The sequence below is a fragment of the Neopelma chrysocephalum genome, unplaced genomic scaffold (genome assembly GCF_003984885.1).
Source record: "Neopelma chrysocephalum unplaced genomic scaffold, ASM398488v2 Primary Assembly neopelma1_88, whole genome shotgun sequence".
Classification (NCBI taxonomy): Eukaryota; Metazoa; Chordata; class Aves; order Passeriformes; family Pipridae; genus Neopelma; species Neopelma chrysocephalum.
The window spans coordinates 1-27,926 of NW_020897750.1; the positions used below are offsets into that span (position 1 = coordinate 1).

The 27,926-nt window shown below is 40.2% G+C and overlaps 2 protein-coding genes across 3 annotated transcripts; one reads left to right on the forward strand and one right to left on the reverse strand.

Annotated features, from left to right (window-relative positions):
* Positions 1 to 562: 562 nt before the first annotated feature.
* Positions 563 to 3,174, forward strand: NUDT9 (nudix hydrolase 9; the record flags this gene model as incomplete). Its single annotated transcript, XM_027692851.1, has 4 exons — positions 563 to 712; positions 1,133 to 1,279; positions 1,525 to 1,609; positions 2,548 to 3,174. Coding segments are annotated over 4 exons (558 nt in total), but the record flags the coding sequence as incomplete, so codon positions are not given.
* Positions 3,175 to 5,382: 2,208 nt separating this feature from the next.
* SPARCL1 (SPARC like 1) lies at positions 5,383 to 22,819 on the reverse strand. Of its 2 annotated transcripts, XM_027692764.1 has the most exons (11): positions 22,638 to 22,819; positions 16,979 to 17,096; positions 16,798 to 16,851; positions 13,020 to 14,186; positions 12,263 to 12,332; positions 11,497 to 11,615; positions 10,779 to 10,899; positions 9,816 to 9,952; positions 7,987 to 8,135; positions 6,920 to 7,068; positions 5,383 to 5,617 (listed from the first exon to the last, which is right to left on the reverse strand). In XM_027692764.1, exons 2-11 carry the CDS (start codon positions 17,030 to 17,032, stop codon positions 5,589 to 5,591), a joined length of 2,049 nt encoding a protein of 682 aa, XP_027548565.1. In that variant the 5' UTR covers positions 17,033 to 17,096; positions 22,638 to 22,819; the 3' UTR covers positions 5,383 to 5,588. The 2 variants fall into 2 exon arrangements, with proteins under 2 accessions (XP_027548565.1, XP_027548564.1); XM_027692763.1 differs by lacking the exon at positions 5,383 to 5,617 and having other exon boundaries at positions 6,777 to 7,068.
* Positions 22,820 to 27,926: the final 5,107 nt, after the last annotated feature.

The following is a 27,926-nucleotide window of genomic DNA, read 5'->3' on the forward strand; positions in this document are numbered from 1 at the left end:
AGGAAGCATAATTCAATGGAAATACATTATGTATAGAATCTTCGGAAACAAATATAAGAACTGAAAGGATTATGTGATGCTTTGATACTATACTGCCAAAAGGCCTTAAATGAGGCATGTGAAATTAAATTGCAAGAATAGGTTTTTCTGTCATAATGACACAATTGCAAAAAAAAAAAGAATAAAAAGCTACATGCCTGCTTTTTTTATGTAAGAAACAGTAACTTGACTTAGTATATTATAGGAAGATGTGTGGTTAAGATCCTCTTTTGCTCAGCATGTGCTTTGTTTTAATGTACTTTTGCCAGCAGGATCTGTGTGTACACAAAGCATTCAGAAAAGACTGTGTAGCTAACAAAGGTGCAAGTTAGGATGTGCCATGCTGAAGGTAGAACCGTTGTGAAAAATCATCCTGGTACATTTTAGTTCTTCCCCTTTTCAGAATGATGCCATTGCTACCAAGTTGCTTCCTTGAAAGTCAAGGACATGCTGCTTTTGTTTTAGTTTTTGTTTGGATAGCTTTTCGCTTTAACTACTGGTGGTTCTTAATCCTTTACTGAAGGCAGTGGTGGGTGTTTGTGCCCTTGTCATTTGCTACAGGTGGAAAAGGGACGGAAGCGGCAATAAAGTTGCTCATCCAGTTACTGGCAAAAACATCTTGCAGTTCGTGGCTATCAAGAGGAGAGACTGTGGGGAGTGGGCCATTCCAGGGGTAAGGGCAAAGCTCCAGAGACATTGACATCTCCCCCCACTGGTGAGGCCATGAGGCAATAACTGGCATGTGTTTGATAGAAGAATGCTTTTTGATGAATGACCTGGTGTTGCAGTAGTGAGGAGAAATGCTCCTTGAACTAACTTTGCCCAGGCATCAGCTGGCATGCCTTCTGATGTTTCTGCATTGCAAAGTGGTATTCCTGTTTAAATCTACCCATGTCTTGCTCAATGCAGGCACAGTTGATTCCACTGCAGGTTTTGAAGGACATATGTGCTTGATCTTTACAGCTGACTGTAAAGTTCCTCCCGTGTCCAGAGTATGATGCAGGTGGATGTAATATACTAAGAGCTGGGAGTTACAGCAAGTGAAATCTGAGGGATTGAAAAAAATCACCTTTTTTCTTTTTCTCCCTCTAAGGGGATGGTGGACCCAGGGGAGAAGATCAGCGCTACCCTGAGGCGGGAATTTGGGGAGGAGGCCTTGAACTCTTTGCAGAAATCACCCGAGGAGAAAGCAAAATTGGAGAAGCAGCTCCACAAGCTGTTCAGCCAGGAACACTTTGTGGTGAGCTCTGGATCTCTTGTGATAGCCCCTTGAGCAATGCATGTAACTCAGGTTATGGAACTTGAGAAAGTGTAGCTGAAACGAAAATAAGTTATGTTGCTCAGGTTCTCATGGTGTAGGAAATGGAAGGGACTGTTGAAAACACACTGTAAGGGCAAATGTGTCAGAGGAAAGGAAAAAAATCTTAGTGATTCCACCTTGTTTGTTGTGATGCTGAGCTTATTTTGGTTTGTTTGGGGCCTTAGGTGTACCGAGGATATGTGGATGACCCTCGTAACACTGATAATGCCTGGATGGAGACAGAGGCTGTGAACTATCATGATGAAACAGGTGAGTATCTCCATGTATGCTCTTAGTTGCCTTTTACTTCATATACTTGTTTGAAATTGGGACCTATGTTGAGCTGAGAATGGCAGTGAAATTGGGGAACATGCAAGTCAGGTGTAAAATGTGGGACTAGATTCTTAGAATGATCTGTTATCTTGGACTCTCATTTTTCACCTGCATGATACATCAATCTGGTCAGGTGTTTCTGACTTGTTAAGTCAGAGACTTCATATAGTGACATTTCCACTGAATTTTGAGTAGTAGATACCAGCTGTGAAGTTTCACATGTCTCTGGTCCTTGATTTATCAGCCCCCAGAAATGGGTGAAATCCTATATCTTTGGTCTTTGTTTCTAATGCAGAATTTAAAAGCATTTTCTTGGTTGTTGTCTATGAAGTCCTGGGACTCCTTTTTTAGAAACAGAGTAAAAACTTGGAGCATTTCAGAAGCCTTTCTGCATCTCTTCTTAAGTAGTATTTTTGATTTTGGGGCCTTTAGTAAAGTTTTAGTTATTCTGTTTTTTCATAAGTGCATATATGTTTCAGAATTCAGTTTTTCATGTAGAATAATACCTGAGAAAAGCAGCAGTCAAATGTTAGGCAAACAAACAAAAATCAAGGCAGAGGAATTGGCTAAACTTAGGGTAGTGAGTATGTGTTGTCCTGATGATTTCCAGTAACTTTTCGAGCTGCTGATGGTACCCTACGAGTGGTGACAAGGACTTACCACCACCTCTGCCTCAGATTTGCCTTAAAATAGTACAAGTATGAGAAAGGTTTCTGGCACAGAATCAGTGAGCGACATTTCTTTTTTCTCTGAGAAGAAGTTGAAGGTTGCTGCCTGTGAAGGAGCATTGTGGAAGAGGGAACTGATAAGATTTGAGAAGAAAAAGCAAGAAGAAAAGATACAATAGCATGTCCTAACTCTTTTTTTGTGAACAGGTGAGACAATGGATAATTTGCCTCTGGAAGCAGGTGATGATGCTGGAGTAGTGAAGTGGATTGACATCAGTGAGAAGCTTGAGCTTTATGCAAGTCATAGCTACTTCATTAAGCTTGTGACTGAGAAACGGGGAGCCCACTGGAGTGAGGATCCTGGACCTGAGTGCCATGAGTGATGTCAATGAGGAACTGACAGACATCAAGAGAAGAATATGTTTTCCAGCCTTGAAACAGATGTCATTGTCATTTTGAGAAGAAATTCAGTGAAAATTCCATGAAATTCAGCTGGAAAAAACAATGGACAGTGATAAATAGAAGGTTTTTCAGAGACTTGAGATTGCTTCTTTGATTTCTTAGCTAGTGTGAAATGAGATGAAGGAGGAGTTCTGACCTTGCTTTGCTTCCTTGTCTTCGTTATTTGCAGCTGTTTCATCATATCTGCAGATCTACACAGCCACACTGGGATTCTGACTGGTGGTAGTTCAGAAGCTGTTCACTTTAGTTCTGTATTTTTGCACTGATTCCTTGTCAGGAATGAATCCTTAAGGGATGTGAGACTTGTAGGATAACCTGGAAAATGACTTAATTTAAGTGCTACATAATAAAGTGAAGTTTCTTTTTTGAATCGTTTCACTTGACATGTCTTTACAGTGATTTTCCATTTTGAGAGATTGGTTTTCACGTTTAATTACTCTTTGTGGTATGGATGGTATTCACATCTGAATGTGTGACAGTGCCCCTGTGTAAAAAGGTAACTGTTGAAGGATGAAACTTGATGACTGATTTGGAGAGCTGGATTTTAAGGTCCCTCTTCCCACTGTTTATGGCAGTACAGCTGTTGGGGAGACTGTACCATAAACAGAATCGTTGGAAAGAGCAGCCTTAAGGTATAATCTTGTGAATTGTGCTGGGTTTTTAAGCCTTTAGGTAATGTAAGTTGCAGGCTGATGTGGGCCTTCTATGGCATTTATGCTGCTACCAGGAGCAGCACAACAGTTGCTGATGTTTCTCCCTGTGTTTTTATCAGTGAGTAATTGCTGTTAGTTGTCTTTATCTTTTCTTAAGAAAGACTGGGCAATGGAAGTGTGTGTCTTATAAAAGGAATATTTGTGGTGGGGTTTTTTCAACATAGTTATTCTGACTGTAATGTTTTGCACTTTAATGATGCTGGAGGAGTACTCAGGTGATAATACCTAGAGTACTGAAGCTGCTGAGTGAGATGCAGTGTACATACTTTCTTTTTCCAGAAGAAGTGGGATCTTGTGAATTAAAGTTACGGCTACCTGTTTAATCCAGCTGTGTACCAGCAGTGTACTTGCAGTTTGAGAGCTGTGCTTTCTGCCATCCAACTCTGTGCAGATTAAACAAAAAGCTAGTGAAAGAGTTCTTGAAAATAGCTATTGCAAATAAGTTTTCAACTGTGGTGCTTGCTTGATCCTTCTGTTTAGTGATCGTTTTACTAGTAAGTGTAACACATGTATCTGGGGAAAATTTTGTACAATTTCACTGTATCTTTTTCTGATACTTGGTTTGAGTGGAGCAGTGGTGAGTAGGTCAATCTCTTGTGATTTATCTTTGTGTGAACTCTATTTGATTGTTTTAAGGTGGCTGAGTCTTGGCTGCAGAAAGAGCAAATAAGCAACAGGCTGCAGTCAGGCAGAAAAAGTGCAGTCAAAACTACTTTTTCCCCATGACATTTGCTGTCCCAGTGAAAGGGTCTTTTCCAAATGGAATTGACACCAAGAATATGCTTTTGTACATGAAATCCAGGTTGTTTTATATACACTTCTGTGTGTTGTTACAGAATGTGAAGTGAGCAACAAGTCAGGCTCTTGGAAAAAGTGTCAATGGAACTGGTTTCGCTGGGAAATAACCCTTGGTTTGTTAAGTTCCTGTGTTAAATATAATCGTAGCTTGGGGACTTCCACTATTTAAGCTACCAAAATAGCATTTCTGAATCCCATATTCTTTTCATTGGAAAGGTGACATGGTTCAGGTGAAATGTGTTTTCTGACCTTCCTTTGTAGGAATAGCACTTGGGGCTTCTTTGTTAAAGCAGAGCTTGATTGGAGTGTTTTCAGTGAAGTGCTTAAAAATAAAATCACAGAGTTGATGGGATTCAGGAATAATCTCATCCTGTCCTGATTTTTTTATGCTTCAGTTGTGCCTCTCTTGAGGCCAGCAAAAGATGGGAGATGGTGAAAGACATAGTTAGCATTTTTCCTTGGAAAAAAAAATGGTAGCACTAGTTGGTGCTTCTTGGGGATGAAGGAAGAATGTGTCTGCTAAGGAGAATAAGGAGGTGTTGGAGCTGTGATATCCTCTGCTGCTTGTGGTGGCGGATGTGTTGCTAAGCAGTCTTGATATGCATCCACACTCACCATGCTCATACAGAGTTTGTCAGCAGGAGTTCTGCTGTGTGTCATTGGTACTATTACTGTTGTGCTTCAAGAGGTAGGGGAAGAAGTATCTGAAAAGTGCTGATCTTCTTTACTGAATTTTGGGTTCAGGATTGGTGTGTATGATCTACCATTTCTTCTCCTCCTTTATGTCTGAAATGAAGTTTTCATTGAACCTTTCCACTGCCTTGGTACTTTTTCTTTAACAAAGTTCTGACAAAAACCATGTATCTAGGTAGACATTTTATTTGAGACTTCTATGCAGAATGTTAAGCTGACAATACAGTAAATAAAGGAAACAAGTCCCATTTCAGTGTATGGTAAAATCTAAATTCTATAATTCTACTGAAGAGTTTTGTGAACAGGTCAGTCTTTAGGTTAGTACTATTTATTGTTTCAGAGAGATCGTGGATACATACAGGGGCAAACACTGGTTGTTTAGCTATGAGCCAGTTGGAGTAGTTAAATCTTTCTGCTGTTAATGAATGTAGAAATCTTCTGCACTTGTGTTATTTGATAAGAATGCAGTGAACCTTACACCACATTTGTCTTGAAAGCTATGAAGCTGTTAGTAACAGAGATAGACAGGGTTCACATATTTCACCAGTTTTAGTGCAGCACTGGGAATCTGTTCAGCCAGGCTCAGAAAAGGAGATTTTCATTTATGTCTTCTGCAACAAAGAAGAAGAAAGCATTGTTGACATTTTATGCCAAAAAGGCATTTTTGTGCTGTATCACTATCAATAAATTGGTACACTAAAGTTTCAGAGGACTCATGTAGGGGAACACTGTCCCTGACAAAAAACAAGTATGGTTGCTGCTGTCATACTCAGGAGCCATTCATTTAGACCCTTCTTGATGGTGCTTTATTGTTTCTAGTGTTAGGTCTCCTTGATCTATTTGTGAGCCAAGAATGCCTTCCACCTCCCTCTTCACAAATGACTGACCCTGTGAATGAGCAAACACTGGCAACAGTATATGTGTATTAAGATAAGTTCTTGCAGCTTTTTTCCACCTGTGTATTGTGACTGCTAAATTGTCATCAGAAGAGCTGGAAAAATTCTGGGAACAGTGAAGCCTTTGTGTACCTGACCTCTGACCAGAATCAGCCTCCACTTAAAATTAGGGACTTACTAGTAGGATTTTGAACACGTATTCAGTCCTAATATTTAGCCAAATGCCTTCTGTCACATAACTCCTCTGGGATTAACCTGTTTAACCCTTGCTTAGTGGCTGGCAGTATTGTCCAGCTATCACTCAGGGCTAGATCAGAAGAAGGTAGATTGTGAAAGAATACCTTATGTTGAGTGCAGTAATCTCATAAATCTCAAATTACTATCATGACAGCTTCTGTTCAGCTGCTGCCTAATTCTGGAGATATCACCAGCACGGTAGTACCAAACTTTTTACTATCCTGCAGAAGTCTCAATGTGGATTGAGCTGAACCAAACATGTGCCTATCCTGTTTAGGATTTGGAAATTGTCCCTGCCTCTGCCTAAGCTTCCTGTTGCACGTAGTCTGGTGGGCACGTGTTGCAAGCGACAGATTAGGTGAAATAGCCTACAGTGTGGTGAAAGCATCTGCGTTGTGTATCGTAATCTAGAGTTTAATCAATCTCTACTTGGTCGGTGAAAGATCTTGGTTGTTTTCCCTACCTGGCTTGAGATCTTTAAATGCATTTTCAATCAATATGCTTTGACCACTGGTTTAAAAGTGCAAGCTCACTTAACCTTTCCTTTGGCACTGAAGGATAGAGTGTTTCTTGAGAGGCAGACCTTTTTCCTATCTTTATAAAAAAAATGTAGAACCTTGCCCCTTTTGCAGTCTTGTCATTACTGTTCCATTTTCCTCTCAGCACAGTAGCCATGAGCTTCTGGTTACAATTTCTTTGCCTCACGTTGTGGTCTGAGAATGTGCCTAGTCCTGATAGGAACATTTTATCAGGCACATCTGCCTGTTTGTTTATGTTTACCTTCTTTAATCCCAAAGCAGTGACACCATTCCTTCAATGCAATGAGTTTGTCTCGGTCTCCATCGCACTCCTGGAAGAAACGGGTTATGCAGTGTTCCATGGGAACAAGGGAGGCTCTCAAAGGTGCGAGCTCCGAGTGTGTTAATAATCTGAAAGAAAGAGCAGGTGTGTAGAGCTGTATTTCATTATTAAATCATCAGGATTATCAAAGATGATCTAAGCTGCTAGAAGACATCAACAGTGCCTTTATCAGAGACACCCCAGTAGATTCTGTTGTGGTGCTTCTGAAGTGAATCTGTCCCAGGTCATTATGATGATATATAATACTCAATAATCTGAAATGTTTTATCTGCTATTTGTTTGTTAAGTTTTGTTTTATCGAACAAGTATTACTTGTGTAGTAATTACTAGTATGACAAGTAGTGACTTGCTCAAAACTCATCAGTTACGGAGTTTTGCTGTTAATCCTCAGGAGATCAAGCTTGCTAAGGTACTTAGCTATGTTCGAAGACAGTGGGTGTGATTGTTGTGAGGTATTGAGAACCTAGAGCTTTGAAATATGGATCCCATCACCGAGTGATATGACCAAAAGCCTGAAATCTGGGTCATGTTCTCAGAAGCTGTGAGCTTCCTCTGAACTGTGACACTGGTGCTGTCTTACATACCTGCTCCTTAAACTGTGGTAGTAGTTGAGAACTGTGGGTACCTCACTAGTGAATTAGTACTGACAGGACTCTGTCCTTTGTACTTAGCCTGTTGCTCTTAGCTTCAGTAGTAACAGGATTTCTTCCTGGTTCAGGGCATTAGTAGCTATTAAGATTCTGTAGAATTTACAGTGTGATACAGGATTATGCAAGGCAAGAGGATAGCAAATTCTGACCTAAGACATTACTGCAGGAAAACAATGAGGGAAGAAGTTCTGTGTTAGAAAGAGGAGGATGCTGCCTTCTAAGATCTGAGGGACCGGTTCTATATGTACAGAATCCTTTGAGTGGTTTAGAGAATCAAAACAGCCCGAGTTTAAACAGCAAATCCGAACTGAGCCCACAAAGATTTTTTTTTTTTACCTGTCAACAGGGTGCTGATCAAGCTGATGAAACTGCCAGTGCACAGGATACACATACATGTGATAATTTTTCTCGAAGTCATGCAGGAGCAGCTCAACCGTGTGGTCACCAGCCACAAGGCGCTTGTCATTCTGGTAGATTTTTTTGACCTGAACACAATGCAGAAATTGTTATTTTTTGTTTAGGGATGAAGATCTGCCCTGAAGAGAACTATCCAGCAAGGAGGTGTTTGGGAGAAATGAAACTTGATAAAATACCACTGGGGAAATGGGGTTTAGTGTTTGTGACTATACACAGCATGAAAACCTTGCTTCAGGTAGACCAGGTGATTTTTGTTGCTGTCCCTGTCAACTTTGGTAGTAACTAGAAAGGAACTAAAATTCCTGTGGCTCAGTTGTCAGACCCAGCTAAATGGGGGCAGTAGCTTCAGGCTGGTAGGAGATTAAACCAGTTTAATCACATATTCTGTGGTAAGCAACTTCAGTTTTGGTGTGAAATAATCTCTGAAACCATCTAATTCATACCACTTAGTATGAGATATTCTGGGCATGTCCCTCTTAGTAAGTGTGTAAGTAGTCTTTGATGTTGCTCAAGCATGTTTTGTATAAACATGCTGTGACTTACTGCATGTACCTTCTACTTCAGAGTTAGAGCAGCCCAGGTCTTGGTTCAACTTAAACAATGGCTTTTTAGGCAGTTATGGCATCTGTCTCTTCAAAAACAAACACTGTCACCATTTCACTTGACATAAATCCTTCCCTGAAAAAAATTGGCCCAATGGCAATAGATGCTCAATCCATTGTAAGCCAATGTAGTGTGATGTTGCAGGTCTACTGGATGATAGAAAGCAGCTCTTTTCTCTTAAAACTGAATGTCAGACTTTTGTAATTTTATATCCCTTGAATATCATGGTGGAGATGGTCAGTATATGTGACTGGATTAGAAAGGGCAAACAATACTATTAACTGTTGAGTTAATGTATATATATCAGGTAATGATTTGGTTTTGTATTGATGGCCATGTACAAGGTGTGTCTCAAGAACAGAAGAGAAGCTAATTCTGGTTGGTCCAAGGCAGGCATCCCCTACCCCTACAAAAGTCACCTAAACTCTATATTGTAATTCTGTCTCAAATCCTGCAGTGTGACTGCCCAGTGGTTCAGTCTCATGAGGTCATTGTGCAGTTTTCTTCATATTGAGTCAAAGTCCTTCCTTCCTTTTCATTGTTCCCTACCTTCCTCTTCCAGGTCACTTGAGGAAAGCTGTATGACACAAATCCTTTCAGTTTGTGGAACTCCACAAGTGAGCTCTGGCCTGGCTGTTCCTTCTTATCCTATCTTTTAATTGGTTGGTCATCCATAAGTAGACTATCCATCTTATGGCTGCTTAGTTTCCTCAAGTCCTTTGGAAAATGGCACTGACTCCATGTATTTGGTTATCCTTATCTGTGCATTAGTCGATCTTTCCAAGAGGTTTGTCACAAAGCTTCCCTAAACAGGAGCTGTTTCATGTCTTCTCAAGCAAATGATATTTATCTAAGCGTGCCCTAATTCTGACTTGTCTGAATCTTGTCTGGAGACACTGACTTCAAAGTAATGCACTTGGTTTGGATTTGTTTGGACAAGAGGGACGTTCATAGCAGAAATGTGTCTCAGCTTAAATGAGTGTGAGGGGACATGTAAGTGTTTTTTGCAACTTGTGAATCTAATTGAGTCTAAATTACCATAACCAGAATGGGTGTGCTCATAGGAAATGAATCACTTTTTTTCACGTGGTTAGTCCAGTTCTAACAATGTAACTTCATGGTCTTATTTGAAAAGGATTGCTGACCTTATTCCTTTGCTTTTCAGTTAGAATTCCAGAAGTGTTCAGATCACGTTCATAGTATTGCATAAGGATGTTTTTGAGCCAGTCTCGCATCCGGAGGGGAAACTGATCCACTTCATAATCAGTACAGGGGGGGATGTCTGTGCCAAATAGGAAAGCTTTTGTTAACACGTGATCTGTTAAGTCCCCATTGTAGCATTTCTGAGCCCAGTTAGATTTGATTCTCACTATTAAACTTCCAGTTAAACTTAAAATTGATGGAGCTGTTAATACATAAAATTGGGAATGCAATTAACGAGTTCAAATATAAATATACAATTCTTTGGTGCACATGCACCAAAGAATTGTGCAAGCCACAACCTTTATATATCTGTGCAGTTTCTGAGCATAGTTGTGCAGTAAAACTCTTATCAGTCAGTTGCATGAAAGCAGAGTTTTTGAAATCAAAGGAATATGCTGGCTGGGAGTGCACTTTCCTCCTACCATATGCAGCAGTTGATGAGCTCGGAAATCAGTTCTGGCTTTTAGATCTGACTTCTGCATTTGACATATAAATAGGTTTTTTGATGGTTTTTGGTTTGTTTGTTTTGGGATTTTTTGTCAGGAGTGTTTGGACTGGACATTTTCATTTCTTAACTCTATAAATACTGCTTTTCTGGTCAAGTTATTAAAAAAATATTCAGAGGCTATAGCAATGGGAACATATAAGAGTGCAGGGGGAAGATCAGGTTGACAACAAATTGGAGTAAGCACAGGAAAGATGTCTTTAGGTTTCAGATGCTTAATACTCTCAAGTGTAGGAAAAGTGACTTTTTAGACATGATTAGGGTTTGAATGTGTTAATTAGCAGATAATTGATGCACTAGTGGCAGAGCACAGGAAGAAAGGTAATTTAGGGCTGGCTAATGGTTAAGGTTACTGGCTCTTTGTACCTAGGTGAATGCTTCATAGAAAAACAAGCCTTACATTTGCAGGAGCCCATATAGTCTAGGTGCAGCTGGCGTCCCATTTTTGTGCCTTCCAGTTGACATTTGGTGCCAAAGAGTTGACATGTGCCATCATAAGTCTTGTTGTCTGTACCACAAACCTAGAGGACAAGTGAAAAGCAAAACCACCCCCCCACCACTGTGTTGAGAAAAATTATTGCCCTCATATGGGTGTATATAATAAAAGTATCATTAACATATGGTGTGCCAGTTGTGAATACCCACAGGGAATACGTGTGATCAGAAGTATTGAAAATCGTAGTTGTTGGATGCCTACATAAAGATTAGTAATCTGCACTTAACACACCCAGTTCCAAAACACTTGAATTTATTTTTTTTGCATTAGTAATACAGTTTGAGATGCTACAGGATTATTTCACTCAGTATGTACGAGTACTCAGCATGTGCTCTGAAACATCAAATGGATAAATAGAATTTTTAGTGGCAGGGAAAAGCTACAATCCCTGAGAGACCAAGCGAAGCAAATCAGTTACTGTGTAGTTACACGTGTTCATACTACCCTCAAGCCAAAGTCAGTGTGTTTTGGTACTTTATACTGACTTTTGCAATTATTGAAATCACTCAAACTCACTCACAGGCTTCTTATGGTAGAATTATTCTAAATAATAGCAGGGGAAATGTGTTGTAAACACTTTAGTTGGCTTTTCCCGGTGCTGTGCACTATATGAAATACTTACGTGCTCATAGTCTTTGGTGGAAGGGCAAGCAGCAGGATCTTGGCAAATACAGTGGGGGTTCCCTTGTTTGTCCTCATGGCAGACTTTACCTCTTTTGCAGTGGAAGTTCCGACATGGGTCTAGCAATCATAGCAAGAAAGAGCGACTGTTAGAGATGATGGGATGAAGCCAAGTGTTTGTCAGATACTACTGAAGCAAAATACAGTCTAATATTCACCAAGATGTCAAGTGTGTTTTTAAGCTTGTTAGAATGAAGCTGGATCTTGTGTTGAATAAATCAAGCCAAACTTTAAATGAGGATTTTGGTGAGAATTCTAGCAGTCCCAGGTTTGAATTGTATGGGGAAATAATTTTCTCAGAAAAAGCTATTTCTTCTCTAAGGACTGACATTCACTTCCAGCTTCCTTGTGAAACATATCCCATCTGTCTTTGCTGAGTCAAGCACTGGCATTTGTCCCACTCCTAGCTGAATTCAAGCTACTGTTCTGAAACTGAAAGCTTTCAATGCAAGGTAACTCTCATTTCTGTATGACTGACCCAAAAATTTGTGCACTGTCTACAAATGTTTTTCACAAACAAATAACTAAATCCAAGGGTGTATGGAAGGGGGATACTCTGGGAACGTAACCACGATGCAGGATTATGCAGAAGCACAGTTCAGTCATGTGAAATTGTGTGCTGCAAAAGGCAGAAAAGAAATGCAGACCAGCAGATTCCCCAGCTGCAGAGAGTTAGGAGTTACAGGATGGCTTTGCTTGGGGCTTACCCAGGAGAGCCTTCTCAGTCCTGTTGCTGACACTTTCCATCTCACCATAGGAACTGCCTGGAGTCTTAACCTGTACAGTCACAGAGGCATAAACAGAAGTTGTGGTAAATCTTGGAAAGAAAAAGAATACTTTGACAAAATTTTTTTGGGTCCAAATATAGAGCTGACTGAGGCACAGTTTGCCCTGCTTGCAACAGAGAGAGGTTGCTATGCAGAATGTGTGAGAAGAGCATAAGCCTCTGGTGGTATTAACATGCTCTTGTTATTTGGGGAAATAAATAAAGTAGGAGGTGGACAGGGAGAAACAGGAACTCAGTAATGCCTGAATTTCTCATAATTATTCTGTGGACTCTAGCCCTGCCTTCCAAGCTGTTCACTTTTGTATAGTAGTGTTTAAAATATCTGCAAGAGAGGAGTGAACAGGCTGTCCTAGTAAGCTGAGACTGGGTTTCAGGTTTTGTATCTGTATATCCATATTTATTTGCATGTTTCATTACACAGCCCATCAGGGCTGGAGCTCTTACATGAATTGTGTTCACTTCCTTTCTGCTACAATTCATCTAAATGCCTTACCTGCAATGACACAGGATGAACCAGATGAATAGTGAATAAAGGGGGGGTTGAGACTTCTGCATACTAACAAGTTATTACACCTGCTTTTCTCAAAAATATAATTTCAATCACCAGGAATTTAAATTTGGAACTAGTCCCTTCCCCCTTTTTGTAGTATTTCAATTTTATTTTAAAGATAGTTTACCTTATTTTCACTTTCCATTGAATTCACGATCTGAACAGAGCTACTCATTTTCAGTTGTTGCTTGCTGTCAGAATTAGGTGGCTCATGATCGTAATCATCTGTTTCAGAGTGAATAAATTCTTTAATCTTGAAATTTTGGTAATCCTCAGTCTCTCTGTGAACTGCAGCATCATCTTCAGTGGTTCCTTCATGCTCAGTACTGGTGGTCTCCTGGTCATTACTCTGGATTCTCTCCTCTTCCTCATAGGCTGCTTCTTTCCAAGTATTGCTGGGATATTCCTCACGATCAATGTCACCACTGTCATGACCCTCGTCATCATTAGTATCCTCTGTATCTTGTATTTTCACCACTGTGTCATGATCACTCTGATAGTTTACTTGAATATTGTCTTTTCTCTCCTGACTTTCCTGTTTGTCATCCTGATCTTCGTTATGGCTTTTTTGAGAGAGGGGGATTTCTTTTTTATAAGGCTTCTTTTGGCTGTTCTCCCTCAATTCTTCCTCTAGGTCAAATTTCTCACCATGTCTCTTGCTTATCCGGGTTGGTCGGCTGGAGTCTCTCAGGACTTCATCAGATTGCATACTGTTTCCATTCTGCTGTCTTTTGTATCGATCGCCTTGGTTTCTCTGGTGGCCTTTGTGCTTCGCATCTCTGTAATCAGTTTCTTCACCCCATTCCTCATCTTCTTCTTCTTCCATGCTTTCTTCGTCATCGCTTTCACTGCTTTTTTCAGACAGGCCAACTGTATTTTTGTTGTATTTCCACATGTTATGCTCACGATCAAGACTAAAAGCACCTGCTGGGTGTTCAGCATTACCTGTAAGGTGTTGGTTGGCCGTGTTGCCGTGTTTCTCGTGCCTCCTGAGCGGGTGGTGCTCAGAGCTGGGCTGTTCTCTGCCACTGCTCCCAGAGTCACCGTCCTGATTATCAGAAGCCAAACCTAGTTTATTGTGCAGTGCAAGGAAATTGATGCTTTTTAGGCTATTTTTCCCTTGATGCTCGCTATCAGTTCTTCCATGTTTCCTAATGGTCTGGGGCTCATCCCTGTGCTCAATGCCTGGTACTGATACCACTGGTTTTAAGTTTCTGTGACTGGGCAGCAAATCACCCTTGTCTACATATCCTGTGTTATCTTCCTTTGAGGCTTCAGGATGAAAATCTTCAGTCTTAAAAAAAAAAAAAAAAAAAAAAAAAAAAAGAGAGAGAGAAAATTAACAACTAAATTAATAAATCTCAGGATTTATTTGATGTCGATAGAGTGTTATTTATTTTTGCCTTGTATTGCAAAGCGTGACACTGGCTTTATTTGTTTTCTTTGTATATGTTCCTCTAACTCTAGCCCAGTGCACAAAATGAGTATGTTGTCTTATGAAATCTCAAAATGCTTAATTAGTAATTTAGTGTCATAACTCCAGGCACTTGTAGGCTGCAGTAATTATCACTTACCTCAGTGAGAGAATTATCACTTACCTCCTGGGAGAACAGCAGGGGAAGAGAGAGCACCTTTCACAAGGTGTCATGATAGTAATTCCTGAGGAGAGCACTGCATCTTAACTACTTCATAATCAATGTATTGTCTACTCTGAGTCTGATACATCATTGCTTCCTAGCTGAATTCATCAGGAACTATTGTATTTGGTGGCAATGACTGTCATAAGCTCATTAGCAGGAGTCATAGGTGTTTGAGTGGCTTTTTTTTAATGCTGTCAAGCCAATAGCAAAACTAGTACCTTCAGTGGAAAAGGTTCAAATGCTTGAGCAGAAAACAGGTACTAAAATGATTGTTATGTCTTACTGCAGCAATTACCTTTCTGCTGCTGAGTGAGTCCAGGCACTTCCAGTAGCAGCAATGGCTAGTGTATTTCTGAACAACACCTATTGATGTTCAGTGTTGCTTATTGCTTGCAACAATATAGCACTTGATCCTGATTTTTCTTAAAGCTTTTGGGGGATTTATTTACAAAAATGAGTCCTTCTTGGTGTCCAGGTTGCTGGAATAGCATTCCCTTTAGTTTGGGCAGTCTCATCACTACTTGGGAACAAACACTCCACTAAGAAATACTTACACAGACTTTTTAAAAAGGTAGAATTAGAAATACTAGTTTGTCTCTTGGCAGATCAGCTATATCCTATTTCCTAATGCCAAAGTGGTATCTAAATGTTTTACATTTTTGCCTTTTGCAGGGCAAACTTGCTGATGCAGGAAAAGTTGCTGCTCTAACTTTTTCAGGGAAAGATTGCATGTTTGCTCAAATCTAACAGAGATTCAGTGTAGAGCTTTTCCAAATTGAATGCACCATTCTAGAAGACCTTATAAAAAGTGATCTTTGTGTAACAAAGCATCTCAAGCTGATACTAAAACTTTTGAAAATTAAGTTTTGAGAACAGTGGTTTTTTACATGTGATTTTGGGCACTGCTGTGTACAATATATTGTTGTTGTTAAGTTTTAGCAAAAAGCAGTTTTCTGTGAAGGGCTACCAGTTCTATAGATTTAGAAAATACCAGGCCAATCTATCACTAAGATTGTCTCTTTTGAGTGCCTGTATTTCAAGCAGAAGATTGGGAAAGATTTGGCTCATGTCTTGACAGGAAGCCTTGCTGTGCACCACAACCTTAGTGCAGAGGTGTGCCTGGATGTGGCTTTCAGATGCTACTTTTTGTTATACTTTTGTCCCCTGGATTTAATCAACTCTTAGAACTCAGTTGCTTGCAAAGGTAATTGGGCAAATTTCAGTCACTGTAGCTGTGATTAGCTAATGTTAGAGGACAACAGGCCTTTGCTAGATGTTGCATATACTTGGAGCTGATGATTCACTGGCTATTGCAATGTTTTATTTTGATGCAAGTGTCTTCTGAGAGTTGTTCTGGGAGACAGCTGTAGGCTAGTGCTTATACCATAATTTCTTCTGCTGGTTACTTCTTTAGGAAAAGTTAATTTTTTGTTTTTCATAATGCAGAGCACAATCTGGATTGATATGAAATGCAATCAGGAAAGCTGTACAGAGTGGGATATAATTTATAATTTAAAAAAAAAAAAAAGGGTTAGCACCAGAGTTGGGATTTTGGATTTCTTGCTACAGACTACACTCTGAATTTGGTAGTTCCAAAACATCCAGTGGCTTGGAGCCAAGGCCCTTTGTGGCTGAACCACAAAGGCTCACCAGAACGATGCAGTAAAAAGGAATTTTAATTTGGGCCAGTCATGAATGCAAAACTGAGGGCTCTGTCATTAGTGTACATATGTGGCATAGGGAGGGCTGCTGAAATCATCTGTCTCATTATCATCAGGGCTGTGTATGTGGCTTGTTAGCCACAGTGTACTTTGCCAGGATGAGCTGTACCCAGTGCTCTGCATTGTGAATAATGAAGCATATGGTGGCTAAAATTCTTAAGTGTTTGAGCCTGCATATGGTCACTTGGTGTGATAAATTGGGGATTGCATCTTCCTTGTGTACCGGGGCTGCGAAAATCACAATTCAACTGTCAGTGGAGCTTATTGCTTGTACGAATATGGGTAATGATTGTATGTGGGGATTCATTTAAGGTAATTTATTTCAAATAAGAGAAACTTCCATTTTGAGCTTTACATTTTGTCCTGTTATAACTGTTTAATATGCAAGGCATGACATGTTTGGTACGAATTCTTGGGGTGAGGGGGCCTACAATTTTTTAACCTATATCAATTTGCCAACTGCTACATATGTGCTAATGTGTTTTTTATATTTGAGATGAATAATGTAAGTTACCTCTTAATGTTTAAAGAACAAGAAGAGTACCTTTTCTGGAGTTTTCTGTCCATGAGTTTTGAGCTTGTGGTGTACGGCATGGGTCTAAAATAGATAAATATATTAATATCTGCATGTCAATAAAAACCTTGTATAGGTCAATGGCATAACACAGAGTATTCACGGAATGGGAAATTAAGTGCCCAGTAATAATAGCATGATGAGAACTTACTGGAATAGCAAAAGCTGATCCTACAAGACAAATGAAGAGAGCTACAGCCTTCATGTTTTTCAGATCTTGTAGAGGACAATAGTTAATGGTACAGTGGTAGAGTTTAGAGTTTTCCTTTCTGCAAGCAACATGAAAAGAAAAAAAGTTAGGATTTGGGTATAATGGTCTAGAAATGACTGATGGAAGCAATGTAGTGTTCTCTAAACTCAGGTGTTAGACCAGCTTAACTAGAGGACACTTTGGTCTTAGTTCTTTTACAGGATTTAAGCTGTAGCTGTGTTCACAAACTCTTGTAGTGTTACTGAAAGGCAGAGTTATGAATGTGCGTAAGTTATCCACTCCTCTGAGATACTACTTTATGAAATAAGTCTCTTTTTTATGTAATTCTGAGACAGTGGCCTGTTTGTGGCATCTCTATGGCTAAGGTGTCTCCTGGCACAGGGGAGCACCCTCTGTGTCTGCAGTAGGAAGAATTTACTGGTGAAGTTCTGCTCAGCAGGTCTCAAAGCTCAGAAGTGCTGTCCAGGCTGTTTGACAAAGGGGTGCAGTCCTGCTTTGGGTACCACAGACCCAACTCTGCTGCGCAGCTGTGTGAGTGGCAGAAGACCATGCAGTGCATTAGGAATTTCTTCAGTCTGTGCTATTTATATCCTCATGTGAGTGAAAGACAGGCAACTCGTTTTTTCCTCACATGTCACCAGCAAATTTTCTCACTTTTGCAGAGCACATGAACTGGAAGTGCCTATGGCTGTAGGTGTATCACTGGGAAAATAAAAGATCAACAAGTCATATTGTTTCTGTTTACCCTCCACTATTTCTTTTCTTTTTTTACTGTGTTGCTTTCTCATTCCTGTTAATTTCCCCAGTTTTTTGTTGACTTTTTGTTTTGTTTGTTTGTTTTTTGGTTGGTTGGTTGGGTTTTTTAAATTTCTTTTATATTTGCACAGAATTAGAGGGATATTTACTCTGCTTCTGTTTCTGTTCTCATTCTAGTGTCTGTTCTTTCTTGGAAATTGTCATCTGAAGCTTACACTTCAGAAGATCCCTGTGTTATACATGATTTAATGTCAATATCTTCTAGTTAATGAAGACCAAAATACTCATTAATGGGGCATATCTAGTATGCAAACCATTTTTCTTGCAGTAAGCTCATTTAGTCTCTAAATTATCTCTTAACTAATTATCTATTATCTCTTTGGCATTTGCAGTTAGTTGTTTAGGATGTTTTCAGAGGGAAAGGCAGAATACAACAAAAACCATTAATGGGCATGTGCAAAATGCCTCACTGGGCTGTGTATGGGCAGTCACTTCAGATCAAGGCAAGTGTTGTTAGGCTGAGGGTTATGCAGGCAACCTGCCAGAAACACAGGGAAATAATCTGATTTCATGTGTAGCCCTAAAAACTGCATACTATGCTTTTTGAAGGCCTGGCAAGTGACTGAGGAAAGAAGTATTTGAATGTCAGGTAGGCTTGATTCTTATTTCTTTCTGTTCCTGGTGAGCAACACAGCTCTGGGCATGTCACTTAACTAAGTTTCTTTTTCTAAAATTCCAATCTGTCGTATTTGTTTTAGTAAACTAGTTTGAGAGCTATAAACAAAAGGCTCTGCATGTTGGATTTTATTCATAATTGCAGTTTTCTAATTTGGTTTGTGCCACTGTCTGTAAAAGTTGCCTTTACCACCTTTGCCCAAATAAAGAAAAAGTAGTTGGAATAAATCTGAGTTGAGGTGGCAGGGCAGGGCTTTTGCATTTCTTCCTCTTAGTAACAAACCCACAGTGGGGGAAAGGAAACTCATAAGTCTTGAACTACTAGGGAAGCCTGACCACACTGAACAGAGTGGGAATGTAGTCTATATGAGCATCTTTTTTTTTCTACTCACAATAGTTCAAATGAGTTGCAAGGATTTATAACACATCCTTCAGTAGGATAATCTGTTCCAAACGTTAAGTAGCATTTCCAGTGTTCATTCATGGGTTTTACCTGTTTGACTCTGGCAGCAATATCAATTCCTATGCAATAAGTGTCCCCTCCCATTGTTTTCAGAGCAATGAGTTATGGGGTTTAGATGGTACCTTGTGGTGGACTCGCAAGGAGCTCTTCCTGCAAGCCCTACAGCCCAAGCCTGTGGCTCATGGCAATGGATGGCAGTGGGATTTTTATATTTGCTCATTTAGCCTTTCAGTGCTAGAAAGGAAAAGTATTTTTTGCAGAAGTGATATAATAGCCAGCTTGAGCAGGTGCAGAAATGGGAAAGCTCTTGTAGGTGGTATGTAATATCTGCCAATTAAGGTGATGGTGATGAAAGAAATGAAACATTAGCTAATTGTCATATGATCAAAGGGTCCGCATTGTGACTTTTTTTTTTTTTTACACTGCAATCTAAGTGGGAAGACACTTAAATCTTGCTTTAATTTCCAAATTTTTCTTACAGAAGAGAATTTCTAAAAACAAGCTTTTGTAATATATAAGTTTAATAAAACTGTCATTAAAAAAAGATTACACAAGAAGCTATTTTTAAAAGCCAGGAGACATCTCCCTGGAGAAATTAAGTCATTATTCAGAGAAGTCACTCTGCAGCAGAATCTGTAGGAAAATTTAGCCAAAAGGTGAATATGAAATTTCTTGTGTATGATGGTTTTTTTAGACCAAGAAATGAGGAATTTAACAATACTTCAGCTTTGGGGTATTGAATAAGCAATGCTAACTAGGTGTGCTGGGCTTGCATGGCAAAGTTTTGGTAGCGGTGGCTCCAGGGGTGTCTTCTGTGAGAAGCCCCCATGTCCAACAGAGCCAGCACTCCAAGACAAGGCACACTGCTGGCCAAGGCTGAGCCCATTAGTGACAGTGGTTGCACCTCTGGGGTGATGTATCTAACAAGGGGGGGGGGGAACACATGGCAACTTTAGCTAGAGAGAGGAGTGAGAATGTGTGAGAGAAACAGCCCTGCAGACACCAAGGTCAGTGCAGAAGGAGGGGGAGGAGAAGCTCCAGGCACTGGAGCAGAGATTCCCCTGCAGCCCATGGTGAAGACCATGTGAGGCAGCTGTGTCCCTGCAGCCTGTGGAGGTCCATGGGGGAGCAGAGATGCACCTGCAACCCTTGGAGGCCGTCACCCTGCTGGAGCAGGCTCCTGGTAGGACCTGTGGAGAGAGGACCCCACACTGGAGCAGGTTTTCTGACAGGACTTGTGACCTCACGGAGGGGACCCACATTCATGAGGAACTGCAACCTGTGGGAAGGACTCACGTTGGACAAGTTGATGGTGGACTGTCTCCTGTGGGAGGAATCCCATGTATGAGCAGGGGAAGAGTGTAAGGAGTCCCCCCTCTGAGTCCTCCCTCTGAGGAGGAAGAAGCAGTAGAGTCAACGTGTAATGAACTGACTAGAACTCCCATTCCCTGTCTCCCTGTGCCGCTGGGAAATTGGGAACAAATTAAACCCAAGAAGGAGGGAGGGGTGGGAGGAATGTCCTTCAGGATCTGGATTTATTTCTCACTGATTTGATTGGTAGTAAATGGAATTAATTTCCTCAAGTTAGTTTTGCCTGTGGCTGTAATTGGTGAAAGATTTCTCCCTGTCTTTATCTTGACCTGCAAGACTTTATATTTTCTCTCTTCTGTCCAGCTGAGGAGGGGTGTGATAGAGCAGCTTTTGCAGGCAGCTGGTTTTGTTTCTGATTCAGCATTGTTGTCATCAACTGAAAGAGCAAACCTCATGTGACTGCAATGTAGCAGATTCTCTTGCTTTTTGAAGGGCTACTCAGCAGTGATTAACTTGCAGAGGCTGTGGCTGGAGATGATAAATGCCTCATGTTTAACAAAAGAAATTATGAAGACTGACCTACTTCCAGCTCTAGCAATGGCAGAAAACTCTGCATAGGCTATTGTCCTTAGACTTGACTCTAGAAGATGAAGTTGCCCGATCTGCTGCCATCACTGATGAGCGTGGATGTTGTCTGGCATTAGAAGAGACACCTGGAGTACAATGGTTCAACTTTGGAACTCAGTTTCTGACTGTGTAGAATGGATATGAATGCTCATTTCATGAGGCTGAGCTTTTGTGAAACCTTGAGTAAGGTGAAATATTTTAAGACACTATGATTTTCATAATTATTAAAATGATAGAGAAGTTTCAAAATTGAGCTTTCATTCCTGTATCCCCAAAGTATAATTGAGAAAGCATGCAATGTGATTTTTTTTTTTTGAAATCACCACACTGAAACTTTTTTGGACTGCAATAGAATTGAATGTCTTATTATTGTAAAAAGTTTCTGCTTGGTGCTACGTCAAGCTTGTTAGCAAGAAATGCTGTTGCCCACATCCTCACTGATAAATGCTGTTACAGTCCTGGTATCCGGGTGTTGATCGCAGGATTAATTTTCTGAGTGGATGGAGTTTTGTGTACAAGTATCTGTGTACAAGGCAATGTGCATCAGTGGGGAGAGGGAGAATTCTCTATGCAATGTCTGTTCTTTCTATAACAAAAATGTACATGTGATACTCTTAAATTGCAGCTGGTACAGCACATTCCTGTGTCTAAGTCTGTTTCAAAAGCCCTCGTGACAGCGTGTGTGCATAACTATGACATACATGTGTAAGCTGGTTCATGTGTGTACACACATAAAATTAAAAGGCAGAGTTTTGAGGCAGATATCTGGTCTGAGTAAAAGAAGAGATTGTAATAAGAAAATAAGTACCAAAGTATTAAATATTCTACTCATTCTGTACCAGTAAATGGCTGCTAATGAGCACTGATCCCTCTGATGCTACCAGTTTTACAGTTGCAAAAGGCATTAGGCATAAGTCCTTGATGGCTGAATGCAAAAAAAAAAAAACCAAACCAACAGTATTTCGAGACATGTTAAAACAATTTTCAGATAAACCATTCACATTAACTTAATGTACTTGTTTGATGTCTTACAATTCCCTTCTACCATTTGATTTTATTACTTGTTGAGGTCTGGGGTTTTAGAGTTTTGGGGGTTTTTTTCAGAGCTCTGTGTAGTTTAAGACCAGATCAAATCAAAATCAGCTACTTTGATTTAATTTGAGAAGGGTCAAAATGAGAATTACTTAGTAGCTAGAATTATCACTATATCAGTTGGTGGGTTTCATCATCTCCCAGAATTTGCATTTCTTTCACGGACTACATTTGCTACATGTTTTCACTAGATCTACCAACACGTTTTTGAAAGGTTCCTCCAAGACCAGCACAGTTTCTATCTCTCCAATATGGGAAATAAAGGGTGAAACTATTTTTTTGCCTTGTCTATTGTCCCTAAATGGATATTTGAGGAGACTGGGACAAGTGTTGGGAAATCAGGTCGCACTGTGGCTTTCAGGTGGAAGACTGTATGCTTCTGAAAGAGGTATGTATTTTGCTTGACTCTTGGTGGCCACCACATAATGCTTTATTGCTTTACAGGGTCACTGGAAAAATAATTGTTCCAGCATAAGATAAAGGTCTTCCTCAACACACTAACTATACAGTGCTTTCTCCTACAAAGAACATCTATTTCTTTTCTAGACAGTCTGAAAAGAGTTATCCTTAAAACAGATGATACTGCACAAAGCTTCAGCTATTTCATGGTAAGTGTGAAAAAATTGCAGAGGGTTAGATATAAGGCTTTAACTAAAAATAAAGAAGAAACAGTACCATAGCAGTAGAAGAGGTGCTCCTTCTTGGCTAGCCACCGATGAACTGGAAATCCTTGAGCCTTGCAAAAGGTTGCTGCTTTTCCTGAGAAGTGTTTTGGTGTCTGAAAGGGCCCCTCGCAGCAAGTGTGTTGTGCTGTAAGCTCCAATGAAGGAAGATGATACTCTATGGGTCTTGGTGAAACAAGGAATCCTAGGCTTCCATGGGATGAGGCAGGGGGGGTGTAATGGGCTGGTGTAATTCTGCTGAATTAATTGAATCAGAAAGACCATTCAGTGTTCACAGGCTCTGGGCCAGTGGAGCTCAGCCATTGTGTGGGAAGGACATATTTAGTCTTTAGTGGGGAGGGGAGCCAAGGGGAGCGGGTGTGACAGTTTCTGCCACATCAGCTGGCCCCAGAAGAGCTGAACTGAGGGATCATCTGGACCAGTCATACTGGGGGCCTGGGGGACAGTAAAGCACAGGGGATGCCAGTCCCTGTTGAACTTCTCAATGTTGTTTCAGAATACTGTACATGATGTGTGTAAACCTGTAAAAAGGAAGAATCCCTAAATTAAAAATGTAAAAACCAGCATTGGTTGGAGAATCTTGCATAACTCTGAGGATTTCGCTGTCTTGAAGCTGTTGCCATGGCTGTGCTGCCTGTCTGCCATAGCAACAGTACAGAGCAAGCTGGTGAAAAGTGTGAAAACCTCTACCAGTGGTGCCTGTCTGCAGCAGAGGCTTCTCGTTTTGCAAAGAATAATGACTTGAATCTTTCTTTTTGTTTTCTCATTCCATTATTCCATAAAATGCACCACCTGAACTGGAATACTCTCTAGGAGATTGTCAGGTCAGAAACAGCGAAGCAGATGCACCAGTGTAAGAACAGAGGCCCTTCCAGTGCTGTATGGAGTAAAGTCAGCAGGTCTGGCCTCAAATTTCCCATTCTGCCAATATCATGTCTTGCTAAGGAGGACACTTTCCATATTATGTTGACATGATTGGAAAAGAGGTTGAAGTAAAGTGAAATAAAGCATGTGATTGGTAAGAACTGTAATGCAAATGCTGAAAATTCAATCGCTTTGGATAAAGTTTTATCATGTGGTTTTGTAAAATAATAGTTTGATAGGCTTCTGCTCTGTTCCTCCAAAAAGGTAATAGACATCAGGGAGGCAATTAGACAAGATAAAGTGAGAAATGTACAAAAATTGACCATGTTTTATGTAGGCAACTGTGAAGTTCATAGTTAATTAAAACAAAAAAAAAGAGGCTGAAATCACAGCTGAGCGCTCTCTCTGTAGACCAAGCAGAAAAAAACCTTTGACAAAACCCCATGAGAAATTCTTTAAATCCCTTTCTCTTTTATCTCTGCTTCTTTGCCCGGAAACTAATTCATGCCTATTGGAGTTGAAATTCTGCTGGTCTGTCAGCCAGTCAGTGTCTGAAAGGAGTGGGGATATTTCAGAACTTCACATTTGTTTTTTCTTTTGTTGTGCATGCAGAAAAGATGATTTGTTCTATCTATTCAAAACTTTGTTGTGTGCTGTGTTGTACTATCAGGTTATCTTTATTGGGGGATAAAAGATAAGTGGTTTTCCTGTGATTTTTAAATATTCCAGATATGGATGGAATCTCAGCTAATAAAAGTTATCCATGTGGCTTCCCAGAAATTAGAACACATACATCGATGTTAATCTTATGCTAGCTAAGTATCAACTCTTTTTCTCATAAGATTTTCAGATAATGACTATAAACATTGCCTTGAAATTGTTAATTCAGAAAGTGCAAGACTCTGAAGAACTGTGCAGAAACTTGAAGCTGAAATATGTAGGAGTTTGAAAAACTGTATGTGATTTGTAGGCTTTGCCTGTTTCTGTGTTTAAACAGCTTTCTTGGGACTTACAGGGTGATGGGGAGGAAATGTTTTCTTTTTCAGGATGCTGAAAGATTATGTCTGGTTTATCAGAGCTGTTAAATATTTGCAAAATGTTTCATTGAATCAAATTTTCTGGTTTTGTGCTTGATTACAAAATGCTTTGGCTGAGAAAAGATCTCTGGTTGTTTTCCAAGTGTCATCAGGAGGCCTGAGCTTGCCTGGGAGCCATCAGTACCAGTGCTACAGTCCTTAGCCAGTCCCACTGTGTCAGGCAGGGTGCTTTTTGGAAACCCTTTCATTGATGGATTAGTAGTTTTCTCACCAGAAAGAGGTGCTGTACCATCGTGGTAAGGTGTGGAAGCCAAGTAGTTGCTGTGCCAGAAAGCTGCAACCTAGAAATTATTGTTATGACTCATTAGAGGATTTCACTTGGAAACAGGATAATTGCATCCTATCTCCACCTCTCTTTTACTTGGAAGGAAGGACTTGAACATGGGCATGTTTTACAGCTAGGTGATATTTTAGTGAAGTATATGGCTGCATCAGTTCTGGCTCAACAATAGAAGGGCATGAATGCATTTAATACCAGTATTACCCCAGAGTTCCTGATATCCCGGCTTGATCTTTGCTTTGGTTTCCATTTGTATTTCAGTGCTGTGCTTGTAGCCTGTGTGCTGGATCCAAAAATGTGGGACACATCTCAGCAACCACGTCAGTGGAGAGACACTTTCTCATTTCTGTAGGCTTTGGACTGAAGCCCAATTTAAGTACTTAAGACCAGATATTTCCCAAATTGCCTGATCCGTGCATGGCCCTTAGACAGCAGTCAACACATAACCTCCATCAACCTGTACTGATGGATCACTGCAGCTGCATCATCAGTGGATCCCATTTCGGTTGCTGTGCTGTGCAATTATTGATGCACCCCTCATGAAAGGCCCAGTTTCATTTTATACTTTGGCTCTTTAATTGCAACCTACACTATTATGATGAAGTCATGCATTATCTGGCAGCACGGTGGGAAAACTGGACATGTGGGGTTCTCCTTAAGAGTAATTTTTGGCACAGTGAGTGCTCACTGGTGAAAATTACCTGCTGGTCTCCAGTAAATCTAACCTGCAGTGAGGAGGAGTATGGCTGTTGGAAGGAAAAAACCTACATGAACAGGAAATTTAAAAGGAGAATATGCAGCAAACAGTAAAAAAAAACATGGAAGAAAGAAGACAGATGAGCACAGGGAGGTGAAAAAGTTTGTTTTATCTGTGCCTCACTGTGACAGCTGCTAAACAGACACTTAAACAAAGGAAGAAGAGCAAAAACTCAGAGAATTTTGTATTATATTTATTAATATGCCTATCTTTCCTTGTGTTCTCTTAGCAGAAAAGATCTGGGGGTATGACTGACTGTGGGGTTGACAGAGTTAAACTGAAGAGATGTTTGTTTTTATTGGAGCTGTCTGCACATCTGCATGCTCAGTCCAGCCAGAAGCCTTCAGGTCTCTGCCCACAAGGGAGTAGTGTTGAGCCATCCACCTCCAGACCTCGTAGCAGGGTTCAATTTACAGGATTTTAAAATGTACTTTACATTTTAACCTCAATGCTAGTTCTGATTCACAAATTAAGTTTGACTTTTCCATCAAATATGCTTTACCCCAAATTCAAAACATGCAAGCAAGTTGGAATTCAAATGTGGTTTTTAGAGTAGATAAAAAAACTGTGCATGTACATTGGCTATTGTATCAATGATATAATGCCTAGCTTATGTGTCCATGCTTTTTCTGTTTTTACTAGAGGGGGGAAAAAAAGAACTACAAAACAACAGATAGACATGAAACAGTTTGATTAAAGTCTGACTGAAGCCAGGACAGACCATCCAGTGCTGATGTGCATGAGCCTGGGTGTCCTAGGTTGTTGCAGATCACAGCCTGCCATGTGGTGTTGAGAGGGCTCTAAGCATATCTCTGGTTGCATGTTAGTCATTAATTAATAGCTGATCGGTAAAATTAGGGAGGTCTCTGTGTGACTTCCTTAACAAAAGGTGCATCTAAAGCCTTCCATGAGCCTGTGAAATTATTGGCCCAGAACAGCTTCTTTCATCTGATGTGCAAGAGGCTGATCCACACACAGAGTCGAGGTATTTGATTTATTTACAGTTCCGCACAGAAATGGGGGCTGGGTGGCAAATCCACACAGCCAGCAGACAACTACCAAAACCTTTCACTATTTATATATTTTAGCAAACAAGGGCACTAATGTTCATGGGTTACAAGTTACATAGTTCTCTTAGTAATTACTATTCCATCTTCTATTGATTAATGATTGTCTCTCTTCTCATGCTAATTAGTCCACATGCTCAGTCTTTCTCTTCTTTTGGGTCAGCGGGTTTCTTCAGTCAGCGGTTGCCATCTCCCCCTGCCGGAATTACCTTTTACGCAGTCGGAGCTGGTTCAGGGCAGTTGCTGAGTTGGCTTTATTATCTTCCTTATCTTGGCACTTCTGCCAAATGTCCTTGTGACCCATAAATTCTGCATTTTTTGTGCCCATCTCTCTTCCCAAGCTTTGTTAACCTTCCCCTTGGCTGAGATCATTTAAGCATGTCCAGCCCTAAACCTTAATAAGGCAATTCTACCAACAAGTAATTTGTCTTTCTGACACCTGGCCTTCATTTATACAACTATATAAATAATTTAGATTCTCAAAAGATCACAGCCTACAGCAGCTCCCACTGGGAATGTTGGCAAGTACTGCTTGCCCTTTCCTATTGGAAATAATTGATAGGGGTCATGTGGACCGTAGAAGCATTTCATGGGGAGTTTAGTTTTCTGAAGAGTTAGCCAGGTAGAAAAACGGGCTGGAGACACTGCTGGGGGCAGGAGGGAACTGGTGCCTCGGACCAGCTCTGTTCAGTTGTGCCACACCAAAGGAATACTGTGAGGGGGTATCTGTGCCTTATCCTTGGGGAGGCAGGAGGATATCAGTTTGCATCCAGTTGTGGCTCTTTAAGTGTCTCATGATAGAGATTCTAATAAAGAAGTTTGACCAAATATTTTTGGATAAGTTTCTTTCTAAATTAATTTATCTTCTGAAAATAAATCACTGGTAATTATAGCATATATAATACATATGTGTATACATATATGAGTATATATTACACACTCTGAACTAAGTAATTTCAGTAAATTACTCCTTTCTTCTGTTTCACCTCAAAAGAAAGAAAACTTTGCTGAATTCTGGGGGCTCCTTGTACTGAATTTGGACTGAAAGCTTTTATACTCTGAAAAACTAATTTTTGGCACAGCTTTTTTGGCTCTAAAGGCTGCCCCTCTCAATTAGATACTAGCAATGCCCTGAGTCCTTTCAAGATTAGCAAGCATCTCTTAAGATGAAGCATGATAATAAATGCATACGAGCTGAAACTGAGTTATCTCTTAA